Genomic DNA, 22,007 nt, shown 5'->3' on the forward strand with positions numbered 1-22,007 from the left:
GAGTGTGTCCATGGATGTGCATGGGGGGCAGGTGTGTATGTGAGTGAGGGTGTGCAACTGGTCATGTGCTGCTGGTGTGCATAAGTGTGTGCTAGTGTCAGTCTGTGCCTCCCTGTGTACAGACAGGGATGTACATGGGGGCACGTGTCTGTCTGCCAGGTGAGCAGGGGGAGCTACTCCCAGCGGCAGCCCTGCCTCTTACATAAGGAGCTGCAGTGCAGTGTTCCTGCGTCTGCATTGGAATTCAGCAGGCAACGCAGCCCAGAGGCAGCTCCGCAGGCAAATCCGGGAGTCGTGTCCTCCCCCACAGCCCACGCACTGGCTGCCAGCGGCCCCCATGCTGTGCCCTGCCGCCTCCCACACGTGCAGTGCTCACATCCAGCCCACAGCACACCCTGCTTCCACGCCTGGGCAGACCTGTGGCTGGGGGGAGGGGGAGAGGAAGGGTGGGAGTCAAGAAGCGGAAACAAAGGTGGCCCCTGGTCCCATTCTGTTTGAAGCCCTGCCTGCTTGTGACTGGGACAGGCACCTCTGACCTTAAGCCGGGGTGCCCCCACCCCCACACATTGCCAAATGCCTGCCACATGTCTGCACACACTGGTCAGGGCCTCGAGCCCTGGAATCCTTCTGAGAACTGGCTACACTGGCAGGGGACCGCTCTGGGGGCCAAGATGGGGCACTGGCTACTAGTGAGACCAACCCTGTCCAGAATGAGCCCTCTGACTTGGGTGTCCTCTCTTAAAGGCAGGGACAGGACTATGAAAAATGGATGAAACTGGGACAGCGGGAGGGTTGGAGGGTGAGGGAGAGACGATGGTGGGGAGGCGGTGGGGGGAGGGGAAAGAGCTGGCGCCCGCAAGAGCCCTGGGGGTGGGGGCCGGCACCTGGCTGGAGATGAGGTCCTCGCACACCGACAGGGCCATCTGGATGGCATTGGGCTTGTGGGTGACGGAGGTGGCGTTGAGTTGGATCTTCCAGGAGCCGTGCCGCTTGTTGGCCTGGTTCACGGCCTCGCGGAATACTTGCTCGTGCTTCCGCGTGCTCAGCACCGCGCCAATGTTGACGATCTTCGGGTCGCAGGCGGCACGGGCGAAGGAACAGGAGAAAAGCAGGGCGAGTGTCAGCAGGTGCATGGTGCTCATGGGCTCCGGGCAGCGCGAAAGCGGGGCCCTCGGCGCATCCCTGGCGGGGCGCCCCCGATCCCGCGAGCGAGGAGCGCCACGTCCTCGGGAGCCTTAAGCTCAGGACGTCTGCAGGAGGGGCGGGGACACCCGAGCCTTCGGCCGCCGGGGGATGTCCTGGGTGCGCGTGGGTTCCTGGCCCCGAGCGATTGGCGCTGTCCGCGGTGCTGAAGCGGGTCTCGGAGCGGCTCCTGTCGTCCCGTGCCGAGAGGACACCACGGCTGCGGCTCCTCCGCGGGCTTCGCTGGTCCCGGTCCCAACGCTGAGGCTACTGCGGCAGCTGCGGAGCCTGGAGCAGGACTCACGTCTCCTACCCCTCCCGCCACCCCCGCTTCTTAACACGGAGCTGAAGGGGGGGCGCCAGAGTGTGCGCCTGCGTTCCTGTGAGCATTTGTCAGAACGTGGCGCGAGGGAGCGCCTGTGTGGGAGTGTATGTGCGCGTGTGCGTGTACGCGCGCGCGTGTGTGCTGTCTGGAACCTGCAGGGAACTGAATTTAGGTAGGTTAGAGGGGTCCGCGTCACCGCGTGCAGCCGCAGCCTTGTGTGTCTTTTAACATAACCGAATGTTTTGTGCCAGTGTGTGTGTGTGTGTGTGTGTTGGCGTGCACAAGCGTGCACGAGTCCTCATCCATAGTCAGTGACATTTTGGTGCCTCACTCTCTAGGCTGGAGACCCAGGGATGTCGAGCCGCCCTAGGCCACGTCCATCTGGGGGAGGGAGTGTGGGGCTCCCCCCTCTTCAGGAGGCTTAAAAATGGGGAAAAGACACCACCTGCCTAGCCATGTGACTTGGACTTCCCCCAAAGGGTTGAAAAGAATAGAAGGGATGACAGTCGCCGCCCCCGTGTTGAGCTGGATCTTCCAGGAGTCTGGCGGTCTGGACCTAAAGCAGCTATGGAGAGACCAGGGTCGAGGTCGGGTGTCTGCAGCAGACCCGGCCAAGGGCAGACATCAGGAAGCATTGCTCAGTGAGGTGTGTGCCGAGATAGAAATCCATGCCCCTCTGCTGCCACTCCTTGCCTCTCTGATGCCCATTTCTTGATGCATTCCCAGCACTGCCACTCGCATCCTGCCGCTCTCCAGAGCTTCTCTAGTCCCTCTGGTCCTCAGGATCCTAATTCTTTGTCCCCTCTACCTCTGGAGTGTGCTTACCCCTCCCTAACTAGAGGAGAGCTAAAACTCCGCCCCCTGCCAGTGACATCACCGTTTCCAATAGCAACTAAGGATTCTGCAGACCCAACAGCAAAAGCCCCCAATGGGGACAAAGCTGGGTTGTCCCCACACCTAAGTGATGTTCTGAGCAGCAAACGGGGAGGGGGAGGGGGGAGTCATGCTGTTTCCCACCCCTTAGTTCTCACCAGGAGGCTGACCCCCACATTGGCAAACCCAGACACTGCGGGACCCCTGGCACTGAGAGGCAGGGCCTGTGGCGCTTGGCATGCTCCCCACTCCTCTCTCAAGGAAGGGAATCGCTGGTTGGGGGCTAATCCTGCTGCAGCCCTGCCTCTCTCTGTTCCCCACCTGAGGTTCACAGTGGAAGGAGCACCAGCCCTGGGGAAGCTGACGCCTCCTGTGGGCTCACAGGGGGGCGCGTGGGGTGTGCTCAAGGGCCCAGAGCCGGCCCCATCTCAAACTTCTGTGGCGTCCGGCAGGTCAGAGCCTGGAGGCTGCGTGTGTGCATTGGGCTGGGTAGACACCGGGTCAGCCAGCCCCGCTGTGGCCCAGACAGCCTCAGGACACTGGGGGAGGAAGAGCTTCACAGGGTTGCAGCCAGAGGGCCTGGCCCCTCCTCCTCCCTGCTCCCTCATGGGGTATGACGCAGCTTCTACTGGCCCTGGAGAGGAGTTTCTAAATATTGAGAAATTTGTGAGCTGCTTGTTACACACCTAGGAGCTTGAAACTGGCCATGGAGGGAGTATTTAGACCAGGGAAACTGCCAGACCCTACAAACAGGGCTCCTCTTTCCCTTCAGAATGCCATTTTACCGGCATACTACTGCCTTCCCCAGACTGCAGGTGCTTAAACTTTTGTTTGGAGCCCTTCCACATGTCCCCAATGTCCAGACATGGGGGGTGGGCAGCTGTGCCTGGCCCTCAGGCCTCAGTTCCCCCCATGAGTGAGTCTCTACTGGGCTTCACTCTCCATTTGACCTGTGGGCTTCTTCCATACCCCCATCCTGGGTGCAGGTGCAGCCCTAGAAGGCCTTGACCAAGCTTTGCCCCGCTGTGATAAATGAACCCCTGAGACTTGGATGTCTCTGAATCCTGGTGAGTCAGATTCTGTGGGGTGGGCCAAAGAGACCGGGAAGCTACCTCTCGCCCCAGGTAGGGAGGGAGGTTTTATTCTGTCCCAGGCCTCCCCATGGGAAGGTGCTCAGGAGCACGGCCACCTCAGTGCTCCCTCATTCTGCCCACAGCTAGAGGGAGCGGCTCCTGCCCCTCCTTCACTCCAACCTGGGATTCAGGCCCTCCTTGGCCTCAGTCAATTGGTGGAGTGGTTGTCACATGACCCAAGCTGACTACTCAAGGTTCTTCCCTAGGATTTTGGCCAGATCAGAACCTGGGACAAGAACCCACTTCTACATCCTTTCTGCAGATGAATCTTGGAGAATTGGGGCTCAAGAGCCACCTGTGGACACATTTCTGCCAAGAGCAAACCAATTTTTTAAAAAAAGATTCTTATTAAAATGTAGCTGACATGCAATATTATATGAGTTTCAGGTGTACAGATAGTTATTCAACACTTATCTGCCTAAAGAAGTGATCACCATGAGAAGTCCAGCAACCACCTGACCCCATCCCACCCCATCACAGTATTACTGACTCTATTCCCCTCGCTGCACATTACATCCCCCTGACTTACTTGTTTTACACCTGGAAATTTGGACCTCTTATTCCCCTTCACCTTTCCCCCCTTTTTAAATTTATCAATTACTGGGGCAGACAGGTGGCTCAGTTTGTTAGAGCGCAAGCTCTGGGCGATGGGGCTGCCGGTTCGATTCCCACATGGGCCAGCGAACTGTGCCCTCCGCAACTAGAATGAAGTCAGTGAGCTGCCTCTCAGCTCCCGGGTGACCAGATGGCTCAGTTGGTTGTAGCGTGGGCTCTCAACCACAAGGTTGCCGGTTTGACTCCCGCATGAGATGGTGGGCTGCGACCCCTGCAACTAGATTGAAAACGGCAACTGGACCTGGAGCAGAGCTGCACCTTCCACAACTAAGATTTAAAGGACAGCAACTTGCCTTGGAGCTGATGGGTCCTGGGAAAAAACACACTGTTCCCCAATAAAGTCCTGGAAATACACACTGTTCCCCAATAAAGTCCTGTCCCCATCCCAATAAAATCTTTTTTTTTTCTTTTTTTTTAATGACAAGCCCTTCTTCTTTTTTTTTTGGGGGGGGGAAGGGAACAGGACTTTTATGGGGGAACAGTGTGTACTTCCAGGCCTTTTTTTCCCCCAAGTCAAGTTGTTGTCCTTTCAGTCTTGGTTGTGGAGGGCACAGCTCAGCTCCAGGTCCAGTTGCTGATTTCTAGTTGCAGCAGGGGGCAGAGCCCACCATCCCTTGCGGGAGTCGAACCCGGCAACCTTGTGGTTGAGAGGACGCGCTCCAACCAACTGAGCCATCTGGGAGCTCAGCGGCAGCTCAGCTCAAGGTGCTGTGTTCAATCTTAGTTGCAGGGGGAGCTGCCCACCATCCCTTGCGGGAGTCGAGGAATCGAACTGGCAAACCTTGTGGTTGAGAGCCCACTGGCCCATGTGGGAATCGAACCGGCAGCCTTCGGAGTTAGGAGCATGGAGCTCTAACCGCCTGAGCCACCGGGCCGGCCCCTAAAATCTTTTCTAAAAAATGTTTTCTGTATCTATGAGTTTGTTAATTTTGGTCTTATATTCCACAGATAAGTGAAATCACATTGCATCTGTCTTTCTCTGACAGTCCACTCAGCATAATACCCTCCAGGTCCATCCATGCTGCTGCAGATGGCAAGAACCCATTCCCTTCCATGACTGAGCAATATTTCATTGTATATATGTACCACCTCCTCTTTATCCATTCTTCCATCGACGGACACCCAGGCTGCCTCCACATCTTGGCCATTGTAAATACTGCAATGAACATATGGATGCACATGTCCCCTTTAAGTAGTGTTTTGGGTTTCTTTGGATAAATACCCTGAATTGGGGTTACCTGGTCCTTCATTGTCTCTTGTTATAGCCTTTGTTTTAAAGTTTATTTTGTATGGTATAATTATGGCTACTCCAGCTTTTTGTTTGCTTGTTCGTTTTATTTCCATTTTCATTAAGTATATTTTTCCATCCCTTTCCACTCCTTCTGTGTGTGTCTTTCAATCTGAAGTGAGTCTCTTTTAGGCAGCATATGTAAGGGTTTTGTTTTCTTATCCATTCAGCCCTCATATGTGTTTTGATTGGAGCATTAAATTTGTTTACATTGAAAGTAATTGTTGATAGATATGTAGCTATTGCCATTTTATTTTTCATAATTTTGATTATTTTTCCATCTTAAAGAAGTCCCTCTAACATTTGTTGTAATACTGGTTTGGTGGTGATGAATTCCTTTAGCTTTTTCTTGTCTGGGAAGCTCTTTATCTGTCCTTCAATTCTAAATGATAGCCTTGCTGGGTAGAGTTATCTTGGTTGTAGGTCCTTGTTTTTCATCATGTTGAATTTTTTGTGTCAGTCCCTTCTGACCTGCAAAGTTTGTGTTGAGAAATCAGCTGACAATCTTATGGGAGCTCCCTTATAAGTTACTGGTTGCCTTTCTCTTGCTGCTTTAAGGATTCTCTCTTTGTCTTTAATCTTTGCCATTCTAATTATTAATGTGTCTAGGTGTAGACCTGTTAGGGTTCATCCTGTTTGGGACTGTCTGCGCTTCCTGGGCTTGTATGTCTATTTCCTTTGCCAGGTTAGGAAAGTATTTAGTCATTATTTCTTCAAATAGGTTCTCAATCCCTCGCTTTCTCTCTTTTCCTTCTGGTACCTATAGGATGAGAGTATTATTACACTCGATGTTGTCACAGAGGTCTCTTAAACTATCCTCATTTTTTAAAATTCTTTTTTATTTTTGCTGTTCTAATTGGGTGTTTTCTGCTACCTTGTCTTCCAAATCACTGAATCAATCCTCTGCTTCATCTAGTCTGTGAGTGATTCCTTCTAGTGCATTCTTTAATTTTGGTTATTGTTTTCTTCACCTGTGACTGGTTCTTTTTTATGGTTTCTATGCCCCTTTTATGCTTACAATCTCTTTGTTGAAGTTCTCACGAAGTTCCTTGAGTATCCTTATAACCATTGTCTTGAACCCTGTATCTGGTAGGTAGCTTGCTTCCATTTCATTTAGTTCTTTTTCTGGATTTTCTCCTGTTCTTTCATTTGGGGCATATTTCTTTGTTTCCTCATTTTGGCTGCTTCACTGTGTTTGTTTCTATGTATTAAGTAGATCTGCTATGTCTCCCAGTCTTGGCCAGGTGGCTTTATGTACTTGGTGCCCTGTGGGGCCCTGACACAATCTCCCTGGTCACCTGATCTGGGTGTCCCAGGAGTGTCCCTCGTGTGGGTTGTGTGTGCCCTCCTGTTATAGTTGAGCCTGATTGCTCTTGGCACATCAGTGGGTGGGATTGACCCTCAGGCTGACTGGCTGTGGGGTTTGGACACGTCCACAGTTTATAAGCTGTTGTGCAGGGGTCTTACCCCATTGAGTGGGATTCACCCTAGTGGGCTCTGGTGCTTATTGAGACCGCCCTTTGGGTGTGCTACTTGTGGGGCTAATTGGGTGGTGCTCTGCTGTGGTCTGACGACAACTTCCAAATATGTTGGTTCTGGGGTCTCTTGGGAGGGGCTCTGGTGCAGACCCAGGTCACCCACTGCTTGTGACTCGCTGGGGGCTACCTGGTAGGAGCTACAAAGACATCCACAGTTGTTAGCTGCCTGTACTAAACTCAGAGGCATGTGGGAGAGGTCACGCTGAGAACTGAGGATGTTTGCCACCAATACTGGGCCTGGGGTAACTCTGCAAAAATCCAGGACACCTGGAGACCTGCTGCCACCTGCTCCCTCAAGGTTCAGCCACTGTTAAAGCCTCATGCAGTATGAGAGTTAACACGTTGCGTACGGCGGGGTTTAAATTCCTCCTACCCCTCTGTTCTGGCAGGTTTTTAAAAGAAACTACTTTAAAATGCACTCTTCTCTTTAAACCGTAAATGCTTCTATGTCATTTATTATTTTTCTATGGAATTTTTTAGGATTTACTCACCTATGATGTTAGTAATCCCTCCTGGTGTGATACTGCAGAAAGCAGCTTCCTTTGTGCAGTGGGACACGGCAAAAATTGCATATGTACCAAGTTTCACTTCTCACTTTTTTTGATGCGCACACTTTACACACCCGTGTGTGATATTTTTTCTTTCCTCTTCCCACTATGGGCTCCAGATGATGCGTGGCCAAATCTCCCGAGAGCCTGGCCGGATTGTCTTCCTTGGGGGCCCACTGCGTAGGCACTTTCACAGCTGGTTCCCTATCGCCACTCGTCTCACCTCCGTCTTGGCCTCTCACTGCTCTCTGCCCAATCTTTTGAAATTCTCGTTATCCGTCCTTAACGCATGGCTCAGAAAAAATGAAGATTCTCGTGATCCGTACGCAACGTGTTAAGTGAGGCAGGGTCTCAGGGAATCACTAGAGGAGGAAGAGTTGTGGTCACCAGGTTAATGTAAATTCTGGTTTGGTGACAGTGCTGAGCATGGAGCTACTCAGCAAAAGTCTCAGAGCACACTGAGGCCAGTCTCTGCCTACCTGGGGCCCGCGGACTCAGATAGTTTTCCTAGAAAGAGTATGATAAGAATGGGGCTGGCTGCTCAAGGAGAAAGTGCCTCCAGCTGTGCGCAAGTTGGGTGGGGCAGGGTCCCAGCTAAGTCAGCAGCGTGGAGCTGTGGAGCTCACCCGGCCAATCAGATTCAGATTTGGCCATAAGCGTAGGGGGCGGGCTCAACACAGGAAAGATGGCGTCCGCCTGCCGGCTGCTCGGGAGGAGAACTCCTCACAGGGAAAATGCTGAGTGTCCTCCACCCTTTGTCTCAAAGCCACATATCTCGGTCTGCCTCCCGTATGCCTCCTCCGACAACCCTTCAGTCACCGTCCCTGCGCTGGAACCCAAGGTGAGTGCCCGCGAGTGAGTGAGTCTGTGTGCGGGCCCTTTAAGAGGACACTTGGGTTTCTTGCTGCCTCCGTCCCACCCAGATGGTCGGAATCCCCACTGTTTTTCACAGACAGTTGTGGGGGCTCCTCTTCCCAGTATTCCAGGCTGGGGCGTCTAATATTGGGGGAGCTGGGATCCCTTGCTCTTCCTGGGGGAACCTCCACAGACGAGGTATCCCTCCTGGTTCTCAACCACCACAGGGAGGTTTGGGGTTAGCCAGTTCTGTGTCTCCGCCCCTCCAACCAGTCTTGATGTGGTTTCTTTATATCCTTAGTTATAGGGCTTCTGTTTGTCTAAATTTCAGATGGTTCTCCAGGTTGATTGTTCTATAACTTAGTTGAAATGTTAACGTGTTCACGGAAGGACGTAGGCAGTATTTATCTGCTCTGCCATCTTGGATCTCTCAAGAGGAAGCCTGTTTGAGAGGAGGAAGCTGACAGGCAGAGGAGCAGGTGTGCAGGGAATGTGTCCATCCACCTTGCCCATGGCGGGCCAAGTGGGCTTAGGAAGGTTGGGCTTCCTTCTGGTGCTCCCCTGCTGTGAGGACCTCGAAATCAGGACTGGGAGATGGGGTTGGTCGTCAGCAGGCCTGAGTCAGGGTCTCTGTCCCCTGATCTGGGGAAGCCCAAGGGCCCTCACAGAAAATAGCTGCGGACACCGATGACACTGGTGTCCCTCCTACCCCTGTCCCTGTCCTCTCTGACTGTCTAAATTCTGCTTTTCCTGAAGGACCATATTCCCAACATCCCAAAGTCCCCACACATCCCGCGTGGGCAAGACTAAACATTCATGTGTAATTCACTCAAAAGACATTTCTGAGCACCTACTACACCTACTATGTGCGAGGCACTGCCCTAAGGGCTGGGGGTACAGCAGTGCAAAAGTCAGACCCCTGAACCAAAGTGTCTGGCAAATAAATAGGTACCTTACACCATTTCATGCAGCATTACATACTCTGAAGAAAAGGACAGCGGAGTAGGAGGCTTGAAAGTCATGGGGCTGCATGTGGAGTTTGACATGCGTCCCTTCAAAGGGGGGCCCAGTTCCTCGCCTTTGGATGTGGCCTGACTTTGGTGACCCTTCTAATGGATAGAATATGGCAGCAGTGACACTGTGTGTCTTCCGAGGTAAGATCCAGAAAGGGCAGCTTTCCTGGCACTGTTCCCCTTGGGTCACCTGCTCTGGGGGAAGCCGCCAGAGCCATGTCGCAAGGATGTTCACCAGCCCTGGGAGAGGCCATTTGGAGGGAAATGTCTGCCAGTGGAGTGACCTCCTGCCAATGGCTAGCACCAACTTGCCAGCCATGGGAGCAAGTCACACCTTGGAAACTCCAGCCATCCAGCCCTGGTTGAGCCTTCAAATGACTGCAGCCCTGGCTGATATCTTGATTGCCACCTGATGAGAGACCCTGAGCCTGAACCACCCTGTTAAGCTGCTCCAGAATTCCTGAGCACAGAAATCGTGAGAGATAATAAATGCTATTGCTGTAAGCACTACATTTTGGAGTAATCTGTTATGCAGCAGTAGACAACTAACTAATCAACACAGGGTGCCATTCCAGGGAATGCCTCACCTAAATGACATTTGAGAAGATATGGAATGAAATGAGAGCAAGTTATGCAAATATCTGTGGAAACAGTGTTTCTTGGAGAGTGAGTGGCACGTGCAAAGGCTCTGTGGTGGAGAGATGAGGCCCGGATCAGAGTGAGTGGGGGAGACAGTGATGGAAGAGGGCAGAGAGGTCATGGGTGGGATCCCATGGGGCCAGGTAGGTCACGATGAGGGCTTCAGCTTTATTGAAATGTGGCAGGACACCACCGGAGGGATTTGACCAGAAGACTAATCACCTGGCAGCTATGTGGGTAACCAAGGGAGATGGGGGAGTGACCGACCGGGATGGATAATCCATGTGCCAGGCAGGAGAGGTGACAAGACAAGGGAGGAGGAATGTGACGAGTCAAAAATAACTCCCAAGTTTTTGTCCTGAGCAACAGAGGACGGTGATCAGATTTACTGAGAACAGAAACGTGGGGACCATAGGTTTTTTGAAGTAGGATTCAAGATTTCGATTTCCTTACAAAGTTTCCACTAAGCATTACTGCAGTCAATCCCACAAACTCTGACCTGCCGTGTTTTTATTTTCATTCTGTTAAACATATTTTCTATGTTTCCTTGTGATTTCTTCGTTGACTTATATGTTACTTAGAATTGTTTAACTTCCAAATATTTGGAGAGTTTTCAGATATGTTTCTGCTATTGATTTTTACTTTATTTCAATATAGTCAGAGAAAGTCTGTTGTTGATTTTAAATACACTGGGACTTATTTTATGGTCCACAATATGGTTTTTCTTGGTAAACGTTCTGTATGCACTAGAGAAAATTGTATATTCTTCTGTTGTTAGGCAGAGCGTTATAATACATGCAGATGAATCTCATTGTGGTTTTAATTAGTGTTTCCCTGATGACTAATTAAGTTGAGACTCTTCATATGCTTATTAGCTTATGTTTTTTTGTTTTTTTTGAGATATGTCTATTCAAATCGGTTGATCATTTTAATTGGGTTAATTATCTTTTTACTATTGCATTGTAAAGGTTCTTTATATATTCTGGACAAAAATCTTTTATCAGATGTATGTTTTGCAAATATTTTATCCAAATCTATGATTTGTCTTTTCATTTTCTTAACATTGTCTTTAAAGTGCAAGAGTTTTAAATTTTGATGAAGTCAAATTATCAAAATTTTTTCTTTTATTGATTGTGCTTTTGGTATAGCTAAGACATCTTTGCCTGACCCAAAGTTATGAAGATTTTATTTTATGTTGTCTTCTAAGAATTTTGTAGTTTTCTTATATTTGGCGTTGATTTTTGGTGTGTGGTGGGAGACAAAGTTTAAATTCTTCCACTTGTATGTCGATATCCAGCCGACCCAGCACCCCTGGCTGAAAAACCCATCTTTTTTGATGGAATTCCCTTGCTACGTTTGTAGAGAATTAATGGACCACAGATGTAAGGGTTTATTTCTAGAATCCCAGTTCTGTTCCATGATCTATGAGTACATGTTCATTCTTATACAAGTACCACGCTCTTGATCACTGTAGCTTTGTAGTGAGTTTTGAAATCAGCCATACGTAGTCCCTCAAAATCATTGTTTTTCAAGATTGTTCTGGCTATTCAGGGTCCTTTGTATTTACATATACATTTTAGGATTAACTTGTCAATTTATGCTAATATTTGATAGAGGGTGCACTGAATTTATAGATCAATTTGTGGAAAACTGATCTTAACAATACTGAGTTTTTGATCCATTTATTTAAATAATCTTTATGTTAAGCAATGTTTTATAGGTTTTAGTGTACAAGTGTTACACTTGTTTTGTTAAATTTATTCCTAAGTATTCGATGCAATTATGAATGGAATTGTTTTCTTAATTTTATTTTCAGCCTGTTCATTGCTAATATATAGAAATGAAATTGACTTTTGAATATGAATCCTGTACCTGTGACCTTTCTGAATTTATTAATTCAAGTAGCGTTTTGTTGGTGGTGGTGTTGACTCCTGAGCATTTCGTAGAAGATCATGTTGTCTGATCATGTTGTCTGAAAGTAGACAGTTTTCCTTCTTCCTTTTCAGTCTGGATAGCTTATCTTTTCTTTTTTTTAAATTCTTATTGGGGAATATTGGAGAACAGTGTGGTTCTCCAGGGCCCATCAGCTCCAAATCATTGTCCTTCAGTCTAGTTGTAGAGGGTGCAGCTCAGCTCCAAGTCCAGTTGCCATTTTCAATCTTAGTTGCGGGGGGCACAGCCCATCATCCCAGGCGGAAATTGAACCGGCAACCTTGTTGTTGAGAGCTTGGCTCTAACCAACTGAGCCATCCGGCCGCCCTGTTATGCTTTTCTTGCCTTACTGAACTAGGTAGAACTGCCTGTACCGTGATGGATATAAGTGGTGAGAACAGACATCTTAGACTTGTTCTCAGTCTTAGAGGAAAAGTTTTGTTCTTTCACAATTAAGTATGATGTGACCTGTAGGGTTCTGTGCCTATGTGCCTTTGCCAAGTTCTCCTCTACCACTAATATTTTTGTTGAGATAAATATTCTTTTTGAGAATATTTATCCTAAATAGTACTGGATTTTGTTGAATGCTTTTCCTGCATCTACTGAAATGGTCATATAGTTTTGGTGCTTTACTATCAATATGATGTATAACATTAATTAATTTTTAGATGTTGAACCAACCTTCTATTTCTGAATTAAATCCCACTTGGTCTTGATATATAATCCTTTTTACATGCTACTGAATTTTGTCTGCTAATATTTTGTAGAGAATATTAATGGAGGACATTGGTCTGTAGTTTCCTTGTGATGCTCTTGTATGGTTTTGGTATAAAGGGGATACTGGCCTCAGAATGAGCTGGGAAGTATTTCCTCCTCTTCTATTTTCTGGAAGAGTTTGTGAAGGATTGGGATTAATCCTTCTTCAAATGTGTGGTATAATTCACCAGTAAAACCACCTGAGCCTAAGACTTTTGGGGGTGGTGGTGGAGGAAAAGGAAAGCTTAAAAATTATTAATCCAATTTCCATATATATATATCTGTAAGGTCAGAAGTGATGTCCCCTCTTGTATTCCAGACTTTATTTTTCTAGATCAGTCTAGCTAAACATTTGTCACTTTTGTTGATCTTCCAAAGACACAACTTTCATTTCACTGATTATCTCTGTCATTTTTCTGCTTTCTACTTTACTGACTTCTCTAACATTTATTCTTTTCTTCTGCTTGCTTTAGATTTCATTTGCACCTTTTTCCTATGTTTCTTTAGAAACGTAGGTTTCAAATTTCAAGATCTTTCATCTCTTCTAATATAAACATCTACAGTTATATATTCTCCTCTAAGTTCTGCTTTAGCTGCGTACTGTAAATTTTGACATTTTTTCCCATTCAGTTCAAGATATTTTCTAATTTCCTTTGTGATTTCTTCTTTGACCTCTGGTTCATTTAGAACATTTATGGATTTCCAAAGTATTTCTTTTTATTTCTATATTACTTCTATGTGGTTAAAATATGTTGCATGACTTCAAACATTTTTTTTAAAGATTTTATTGGGGAAGGGGAACAGGACTTCACTGGGGAACAGTGTGCACTTCCAGGACTCCCCTCCCAGTCAAGTTGTTGTTCCCTCAATCCTACCCGCGGAGGGTGCTGTTCAGCTTCAAGTTGTTGTCCTTTCAGTCCCAGCTGCAGAGGGTGCAGCCCAGCTCCAGGTCCAGCCACCGCCGCCAGTTGCAGGGGGTGCAGCCCACCATTCCCTGCGGGAGTCGAACTGGCAACCTTGTGGTTGAGAGGATGCACTCCAACCAACTGAATCATCCAGGAGCTCAGCGGCAGCTCAGCTCAAGGTGCCGTGTTCAGTCTTAGTTGCAGGGGGCGCTGCCCACCATCCCTTGCGGGACTCGAGGAATTGAACTGGCAACCTTGTGGTTGAGAGCCCACGCTCCAACCAACAACAGAGCCATCTGGGAGGCAGCTCAGCTCAAGGTGTCGTGCTCAACCCCAGTTGCAGGGGTCAGAGCCTACCATCCCCTGCGGGACTCAAGGAATTGAACTGGCAGCCCTGCGTTTGAGAGCCCACTAGCCCACGTGGGAACCGAACCGGCAGCCCTCGGAGTCAGGAGCATGGAGCTCCAACCACCTGAGCCACCAGGCCGGCCCGACTTCAAACATTTTAACTTTATGTGGATTTGTTTCATGGCCCAGCATATCGTCTATCCTGGAAGACGCCCTCTATATCCTTGAGCAGAACATACAACCTGCTGCCGTTGGGTCGAGTGTTCTGTAGATGCCAGTTAGGTCAGGTTGGTTGCTAGCATCGTTCACGTTTCCTTAACCCTTGCTGATATTCTGCCTACTTGTCTATCCATCACTGCAAATTTGAATCGTCTGTTTCTGTCTTCACTTCTGTAATTTTTTGCTTCATGTGTTTTTGGACCCTGTTGTTATGTGTGATAAAGATGGACTCAAACTTTAAGGAAACATAACCAGTCAGAAAGGTCTGTGGGAGAAGCTAGGCTTATGGAAGTTCTCGTGCTCCATATAATTGCTTAGGAAGAACCCTATGTTTATCATAAAGCTCTATAATTCTAAGTTCGCCTTCCATTAAATTCCTTTTCTCTTATATAAATACTTCTCCATCTTGGCATGCAGCCCAGCGTGGCTCACCGTGTCAGCATGTGCTGGGGTGCAACCTTTTCTTTTGCCCAAATAAATCCTTTTGAAATATCAATGAAATACCTGGTTGATATTATTTTTCAGTGGACAGGTACATATATGTTTTAATTGCTATATTGGAAAACTATATACCACGCAAACAGCAACCATAAGAGAGCTGGAGTGGCTAGTATCAAGTGAGATCGACTTAAAGACTGAAAATATGAGCAGGGACAGAGAGTCCCACGATTCCTCCTCAGGGTTTGGAAGGCGCTTCTTTGTTTTCTGACATCAGGGTGACCAACGAGCAGCCTGATGCTAATCGGATGGATCAGTGCTCCTCTGGCTGAACTGTTTTCCCCTCGGGATTCTTTTGAGACCTTCACTGGCTCGTGGAACTCTGAAACATCACAAAGATATGTCTAGCTGTGGGTTTTGTTCATCCATCCTGCCTGGCTGGGAACTGCAAGGTTCTCTGCTACACAGTTTCTTCTGTTAGGCTGACGGTTTCCTCCCTTCCATATCCCTTTTCTCTTTCTCAAGGCCTGAGCTCTCCTAATCAAGCCTGGGGTTCCAAGTGCAGCCTTGTGGACCAGCAGTAGCAGCAGCACCCCCAGGACTATGTGGGAACTTGAGAACCTCAGGCCTCCCCCAGACCCTGGAAGTCAGCATCTGCATTTTAAGAAGATGGCTTGTCTACAAGGAAGATCTGAGGAGGTTAGGGCCAACTCTCTACCAGGGCGTGACAGGAGCCTGCGATAACCTGGTGGGTCAGGCACCCTGGGGCAGGCCCAGAATCTGCCCCTTGAACCAGCTCTCCAGGGTGGGCTCCTGCACTCAGCTGTGCTGTGACAGCTTGATGCCGTCCCTGCACTTGGGTCCTTGGGACTCCACCCGATGCCTGGTAACCGGTTGTGCAGGGAGGGATGCGTGAGGGCGTCTCTGGAACAACCCGCAGAGCAGTGTGTGTGGGATGTGTGAACTGAGCAATAATATTGACTAGGTTTCCATCATCAAAAAAGATTTATTTGGGGAAAGGAGGAAAAGGGCTGCAACCCAGTACCAGCCTGAGCAGACCCAGCCGGCCATGTGCACATCCTGGCTTGTGTGTGAAGATGGAGGGTATTTAAGGCAGGGAAACAGGAAGTTTGAACCACAGGGTTTTATGAAAAGGAAGAGAGTCTTGTTTTTCCTTACTTGTTAGCAGATCACGGGAGTCAGAAATAACAGAATGGTAGATCATAGTAGTGGGTCATTTTCTGGGTTTTTTTGGTCACTTATCAGTGGTCAGACAAAACCAGATTCTCACAGAAGCTAAAAGGAAAACAGCTCTCAGGAACACACACCCAAGATGGAGTAAGAAGTCCCAGGAAGGTTTTGAGATGGTGACTGGGGCAAAGGACGGGTCTGAGAAAAAACCTGGCGAGTGTCTTAGCTCTGGAGGTCAGCTTGAGGACAGACTGACAAGCAACATCCGACACGTTAGAAAGCAGACAGACAGACGTACACACTAGAGAATCAGATGTTCGAAGCCAGAAAATAGTTTCACCAAGTTAAAATACAGCTCTAATCCTGCAACTACAGCCCCAGAGGTCTTATGCCTAGGAACACACACACACACACACACACACACACACAATGCTGAGGGTGTCAGTGAAACACCAGAACTCCACGCAGTGTGAACTTGCTTCCCACTCAAGGCAGGGGGTACCGTGGCGGGCAGGGCAGCAGGGGTCTCAGGTGCCCCCCAGTACCGAGGTGAGGGGCCCATTCTAAGGCAGTGAAGTTCCAGCTCCGTCATGGCCCTTCAGCCAAACACAACTGCCCTTAACAAGTGGGTTTCTTATTCTGCATGGCACCTGGGGGGCCTGCGGTGTCTTAGGACGGGGGTGTCAGGAAGGACTATTATAGGACTTGAGCTTTGGTTGGGAGAAGACTCTGCCTCAGACTGGACACTGGCAGGACACAGGGGTAACTGCATGACCGAGGTCCCTTTCGGGTGGCAGGGTGACCTTGTCTGTGTTAGACAAGACCACGAAATGGCCTTGTCTTATTGTAGCACGGTCTCTGAGAAACCTGGCCCGACGCTGGGTTCTGTGAGTGATGTCCTGCGGGAAATGTCACCGGCTGCTGTCCTTACCAAGGAACGAGCTCCAGGGTTTCTGCTCCGTGGGGTGACTGGTAACAGTGAGGGCCTCCCAGGAACCTGCTGGGGGGCTGGCCTCCCCAAACACCTGGCACCCCTCCCCGACCCCACTCCGAAGACCCTGCCCCAGGGGCCCTTTCTGCTACTTAAGTTTTCTTTGCATCGTTGACGGTCCCAAATTTCAATCACAGAAATTGGACCTTGACCTCATTTCAACAAAATGTGTCCACTGAGGTCAGTGTGGTCCTGTTACAAGACCTAGTGGGTCAGGAGTGCCCTGGGGACAATGACCATAGTCGGTTTGTTCTCACACTGCTTTGCAGTAAGTGGTTCATCCCACTCAAGGAACTTGTACATATCGAGGGGCACCAAATGTACTCATTGCTATTACAGTAAATGATACGTCTTCAAATGCACTCTATGTTCTACTAGGCTACGCCTTGTACAGGCCTCAGGGTTAGACCTACTGCACAGTAACAGCCGTGTATTCAGAATAATTGGTAGAGATTTCCATATTTTTAAAATTCCTATCCCTCCAAGAAATCACACTTCCTTAAAAAGAATAGTCAGAAATTTCCAAAATCACACAAGTATAGGCTATTAAGAAAACTTCCAGCTAGGACAACTGGTCCCCTCTTCACCCATACTTTGAGCTATAGGTTCCACAGCGGGAATAAAGCAACTGGAGAACGGGGTTCAGAATTGTCTCTGACCCTAGCAGTCACCGACGGCGCCACTGCTCTAAAAGCCCGATAAAGCAGTCTGAATCCATGAACCAGCGCTGGCACGGAAACCCCCACAGTCCTTGGTTTCCTCTTAGCTGACCAAGGACACATGCTGGCCATCACAGAAATTTCTTGGTAAACCTGTACAAATGCTACAGAGAAAACAAGGATCTGTGACCAGGCTCAAAAAGGGGTGCAGTGAGGTCGAAGCTGCCTAATTCTAGATCCTGGGACTGAATGTCATGGCCTGATCTCAGATCTAGGTTCTGGGCTTCAAGACCTATTACCATCAGGGAGCAACCATCAGTTTCTCTCTGAGTTGCCTGTGTTACAGTTAGTCGATGTCCTGCCCATCAGTGCTGCTTGGCCACTGTAGGGACAAGCGGGTCACCGGCTCCTCCTCCAGTGGAAGAAGAAGGAAGATGCACCCTGACTCAACTGCACACACCTTCAGTTTAACCCACAAAATCCCAGCACGGGGGAAATTTTGATAAGAGGTCAAGTCCTGTGGCCTGACTTCATCTGACCTTGGCCACAAGGGGGATCGAGAAAGAAAAAGCGAGACAGTTGCTTCTTAAGACCCTGTATTGAGACACTAGAGGTTCCCGGCTGTGAGTTCTCCACGGCTGCCACCAGCTCAGCACCGCCGGCTTAACCGCCGGTATGTTCCTGCTGCTCTCGGGCCGCAGGGCGTCCCCGCGCGACATCTGGGCAGACGCCATACCCAGCCGGGGCCTGAGCCCCAACACACGAATGGCGGGCTCCCTCTCCGCCGCCCATGGACTGGACAGAAGTGGTGTCCCTGTCTGTATCCATTCTCCTCTCACGTGTACCGCTGCATTAGCTAGTCACGTGGGGCCTGGGCCCGGCCTGTCACCCCCACGGACAGGGAACTTGCCCCAGTGCAAAACAACAGGACTGCACACGGGACCTTCTGAATTACTCATTGTCCTCAGCGAGTTTGTTACAGTTGGAGAGATTGCCAGGCCTGCTCTTTCCAGTAAACAGAGTCACTCCGTCCCTCCCTCAGAAATGGAAGCAGTTGTCGCGATTACAGCGGAACGTGATTCTCCTCGTGCTGGCGTTTCTGGGGCTTGGTGGACTCCTGTCCTACATCAGCGTGGCGGACCAGTGGAAAGGTATCAGCTCCCTGAGCGCCTAGACGACTCGCGTTGTCACTGAGCCTCACTGGCAGGACGGTCTTGCCCTGGACCTCACAGCTCCAGGGGACATAAAGGGCAACGATCTGGCCGGAAATCCAGGGCAGAAGAGGTGTTTCTAGCCACCTTGCTAGACCACGATGTCCGTGTGACGACGTGACGGCCTCCTGAGTGGTGGAGGGCTGGCCTCGGTGTCCTCCATCCTGAGGTGGCGCACTTCCTCTCAGTGCATCCCGTGAATGTCAACACACGTGGCCGTGTCGGGCCGCGACCGGGCAGAGTCCCAGAGAGGACGCAAGTCCTGAATTCTTCTCAGGTTGCTAATTTTAGGAGGGAAGCTAAGGAGCTGCTGCAGGTCGCCAAGTAATCTGCCTGTCGGCCACCATTTGTACTTCCTGGGTGGGAAATAGTTGGGGTTGTGGGTTGGGGGTAAGGACAGAAGCTGCCAAGCGCTTGGAGAAAGGGTCGATTCTCTTTGGCCGTTCTTGAACTCAGGTCAGTGGCTTTCCCGAGGTGTCCTGGTGTCCTTTGATGTCTCGCTGTGGTCTGGGAAGCACTTGGAGTCTCCTGACAGCCTTGTGGCATACGTGAGGTGACACGTGTTCTCTGTTCAGCTCCGAACGGCAGGTCGGCGGACGAGCAGAAGATGAGGCCAGCAAACCCACCCGTCCTGCCAGCTCCCCAGAAGGCAGAGGCTAACCCAGAAGACGTCCCGGGAGTGCTGCCTCAGGTACTGCCAGTGAGCTGTAGGTGCAGTTGTATCCGGGGTCCGTTCCGGAAGCGTCGGAACAGGACGTAGTATTCAGACAGGTTGGGGAGAGTTCTTTTTCTTCCCGAGTGTCTGGCGTGCTGCCATCGCTTGTTCTGGGCTGGGTGGACAGGGCGTGGGGAAGGAGGGAGGGGTGTTCTTCCCGTCGTTCTGCATTGCACACCTGCTGCTTAGGTGGTAAAGAACGAAACAGACCGTCCCTTCTCTCGCAGAGCTGCAGGCTGGCGGGAGGGAGAGGCAGGTGAGACGCCAGGAACAAACGAGCAGGCAGGTGGCCGCGTGTGTGTCCTACAAGGGGGAGAGCCGATGCCCTGAGAGAGAACCTGGGCCCGGCCCTTCGGTCGGGGCGGGACACTGAACTGCAGTCTGAAGGCTGAGGATGGGGAGCTGGGATCCCACAAGCGCCTGCACGGGGCAGGGGGCAGGGGGCAGCGCAGGCAGCCCTGGAGGCTCCGTCAGCGGGGGCAGGATGTCCGATTCTCACTGTGAAGACGCTCTGGGCGCTGGGTGGACACGGCGGCAGAGTCAGGAGTGGACGGCAGGAGGCGGCAGAGCCCAGCTGTCTGGACTGGGAGAGCCGGCGCTTGGAGAAGTCTGGGCAGGACCGGGTCTGTGAGGGGAGGGAGCGCCCCTGGGGGAGGGGCCAATGGAGGCTGAGAAGGGCCGGGTTGGGAACATCGGGTGGTCCTTTCTGGACCTGCCACACCTGTGTGAGGTGCCTGGGGCGTCAGGAGACGTGGGTGGTGGTGTCAGGATCAGAGTCAGGTGTGGGAGCCCCCAGGGACCGGGTGTCTTCTAGAGAGGGTGGAGGAGGAGCCAGGCCTAGTCCTAGTTGGGGTGGGAAGGAGGCGAGGGGCCGTGGAGACTAGAGGGCGTTCGGGAGGCCCGCAGGGGACCAGGAAGCATGCTCTCTGCGGAGAGCGGTCCCGGGAGATGGCCTCTGAGACCGGGGTGCTCTGCGCCTAGGGACGCCCTGTGTCGCTCCTCAGGTGTGGGGGTGGGCGCCGCTGCTGGAGAGGATGCTGGGCCAGCACTGGCCTCACACCCTGCGGGGCCGCCCCCGCTGCCTCTCCAGGGTCTGTGTGCAAGAGAGCGAATTTCCTCTTCGTAAAGCTGACTCGCGTTCCCTTGGCTTCTTTCGGCCGCTCTCTGACACACGGACTCATAACCGTGGGAAAGCAGAATGTGGCACGTCCCCCGAGAAAGTCGCGGGCCCACACTCGTGACGTCCACGGTCCCATCTGGCGTCCAGGGAGGGCCTGCACGGTCAGGGGTGAACGTCCCCCTCCCTTTGGTGCAAGAATCGGCGGTGAGGCCCTTCCACTTGTCCCCTGGACACGTCTCCCACTCAGCGCTGGTCCCTAGATGTTTCTTCGACGGTGCTTTGTTTTGGCCGGACCCGAATCTCTTGACCGCCCCCTTGAGTCTTTGAATCTGTCCAAGGAGCATGTGTTCGCGGCTTACGTGGACGTTGAAAAGCAGACACTGCACCTCGCGGGTCGGCCTCCTTCCTGTCCCCGGGGGTGATGTCCCTGGGCCCACCCACCGTGGAGGACTGGCTGAGAGGTCGAGGACGAGCACTGCGTCCACGTTGTCGCTGAGTCTGGCACCTTTGCCATAAGTGCTGAGGATGAGCCGGGCGGCCGGGGCCAGGCCTGCAGCAGTGTTCTCAGGGCTGTGTTCTTGGGACGTGGTTCTAACGCTTTTGTGCTCCTGTTGGGCCTGTGACACGCACCCTCGCTCCCTGGACATGAGTGTGGGGCACTCCAGCATTTTCCCTTTGCTGCAGGGTGTTGGTGGAGGTTCCAGTCCTCTCCCCTGCAGTTCATTTGCATGTTTCTGGGCCTGGCCCCCCCGCAGCCAGCAGGGGACCCGTTCCCAGATCACTGAGCCCAGCTCACTGCTGTGGCCATGAGCGTCAGGCCATGTGAAGCCAGGCAGCTCACGTCTGTCCTCGTGCAGTGATTCACCACAGACAAAAGGGAGAAACTACCCAAATGTCCACCGATGGGTGAATGCATAAGGAAAACATGGTATCTACATGCAATGGGATGTCCAGGTACCTGCCATGACGTGGAGGGCCTGAGGACATTGTGCCAAGTGAAACGAGCCTGTCAAAACAGTCACATCCATGAGGTCTCTAGAGTGGGCAGATCAGGTTAGCAGCTGCTGCAGAAGGCGGGTGGGTGTTGTTAGTGGGTGAAGCTTTTTGGGATGATGAGCCTGTTTGGGAACCGGATAACGATGCTATTGCACAACATTGCGGACGTACTTACAGCCAGCGGTTTGCAAACTGGCTGCCAGGGTATAATTTAACGTGCACACGAGCGTGGCCATACCCAGTGTAGTGTGGGTTACAGCTGAGAGCACCGGGCCTGCTTAAGGGTCCCCGGCCCCATTCTCACCCCCGTTGCTGGCAGCTTGGAGGTGTAAAAGGGGCAGAGCGGGTCGTGGTGGAGACCAAGCCTGGCTCCCCAAATCTGTGGACTGTTACAAAGTTACTTGCCCCATGCAGCTGAGAGGAGCACTTCTGGACCCCCAAACGTACCTGCACACTCAGGGCCACCAGGTGTGGCAGGACAGTCCGAGAGGAGATGAAAATGCACCTCTGGGCCTCT

The 22,007-nt window shown here is 51.0% G+C and overlaps 1 protein-coding gene and 2 long non-coding RNA genes across 11 annotated transcripts in view; 2 read left to right on the top strand and 1 right to left on the bottom strand.

Annotated features, from left to right (window-relative positions):
• The window catches only part of GRIN1 (glutamate ionotropic receptor NMDA type subunit 1), a 22,908-nt gene extending 21,324 nt beyond the window's left edge, over positions 1-1,584 (bottom strand). For 2 of the 9 annotated variants that reach the window (XM_019756778.3, XM_019756785.3), the window contains exon 1: positions 885-1,279. In XM_019756778.3, the coding sequence (XP_019612337.2) occupies positions 885-1,142 (258 nt within the window). In that variant the 5' untranslated portion in view covers positions 1,143-1,279. Of the gene's footprint in view, positions 1-884 lie in introns of all 9 variants that reach the window. The other 7 variants (XM_019756784.3, XM_019756782.3, XM_019756781.3 and 4 more) reach the window with 7 other exon arrangements.
• LOC141571217 (uncharacterized) lies at positions 1,569-8,813 on the top strand. The gene is made up of 3 exons (XR_012496025.2): positions 1,569-1,679; positions 8,269-8,343; positions 8,689-8,813. It is a non-coding gene; the product is annotated as an uncharacterized LOC141571217 (long non-coding RNA).
• Positions 8,814-18,469: 9,656 nt separating this feature from the next.
• LOC141571216 (uncharacterized) lies at positions 18,470-19,735 on the top strand. The gene is made up of 3 exons (XR_012496024.2): positions 18,470-18,599; positions 19,235-19,350; positions 19,602-19,735. It is a non-coding gene; the product is annotated as an uncharacterized LOC141571216 (long non-coding RNA).
• The last annotated feature ends 2,272 nt before the right edge of the window (positions 19,736-22,007 follow it).

Source organism: Rhinolophus sinicus, chromosome 16 (assembly GCF_057876585.1).
Source record: "Rhinolophus sinicus isolate RSI-liver-muscle chromosome 16, RSI-T2T, whole genome shotgun sequence".
In the NCBI taxonomy this organism is placed as follows: domain Eukaryota; kingdom Metazoa; phylum Chordata; class Mammalia; order Chiroptera; family Rhinolophidae; genus Rhinolophus; species Rhinolophus sinicus.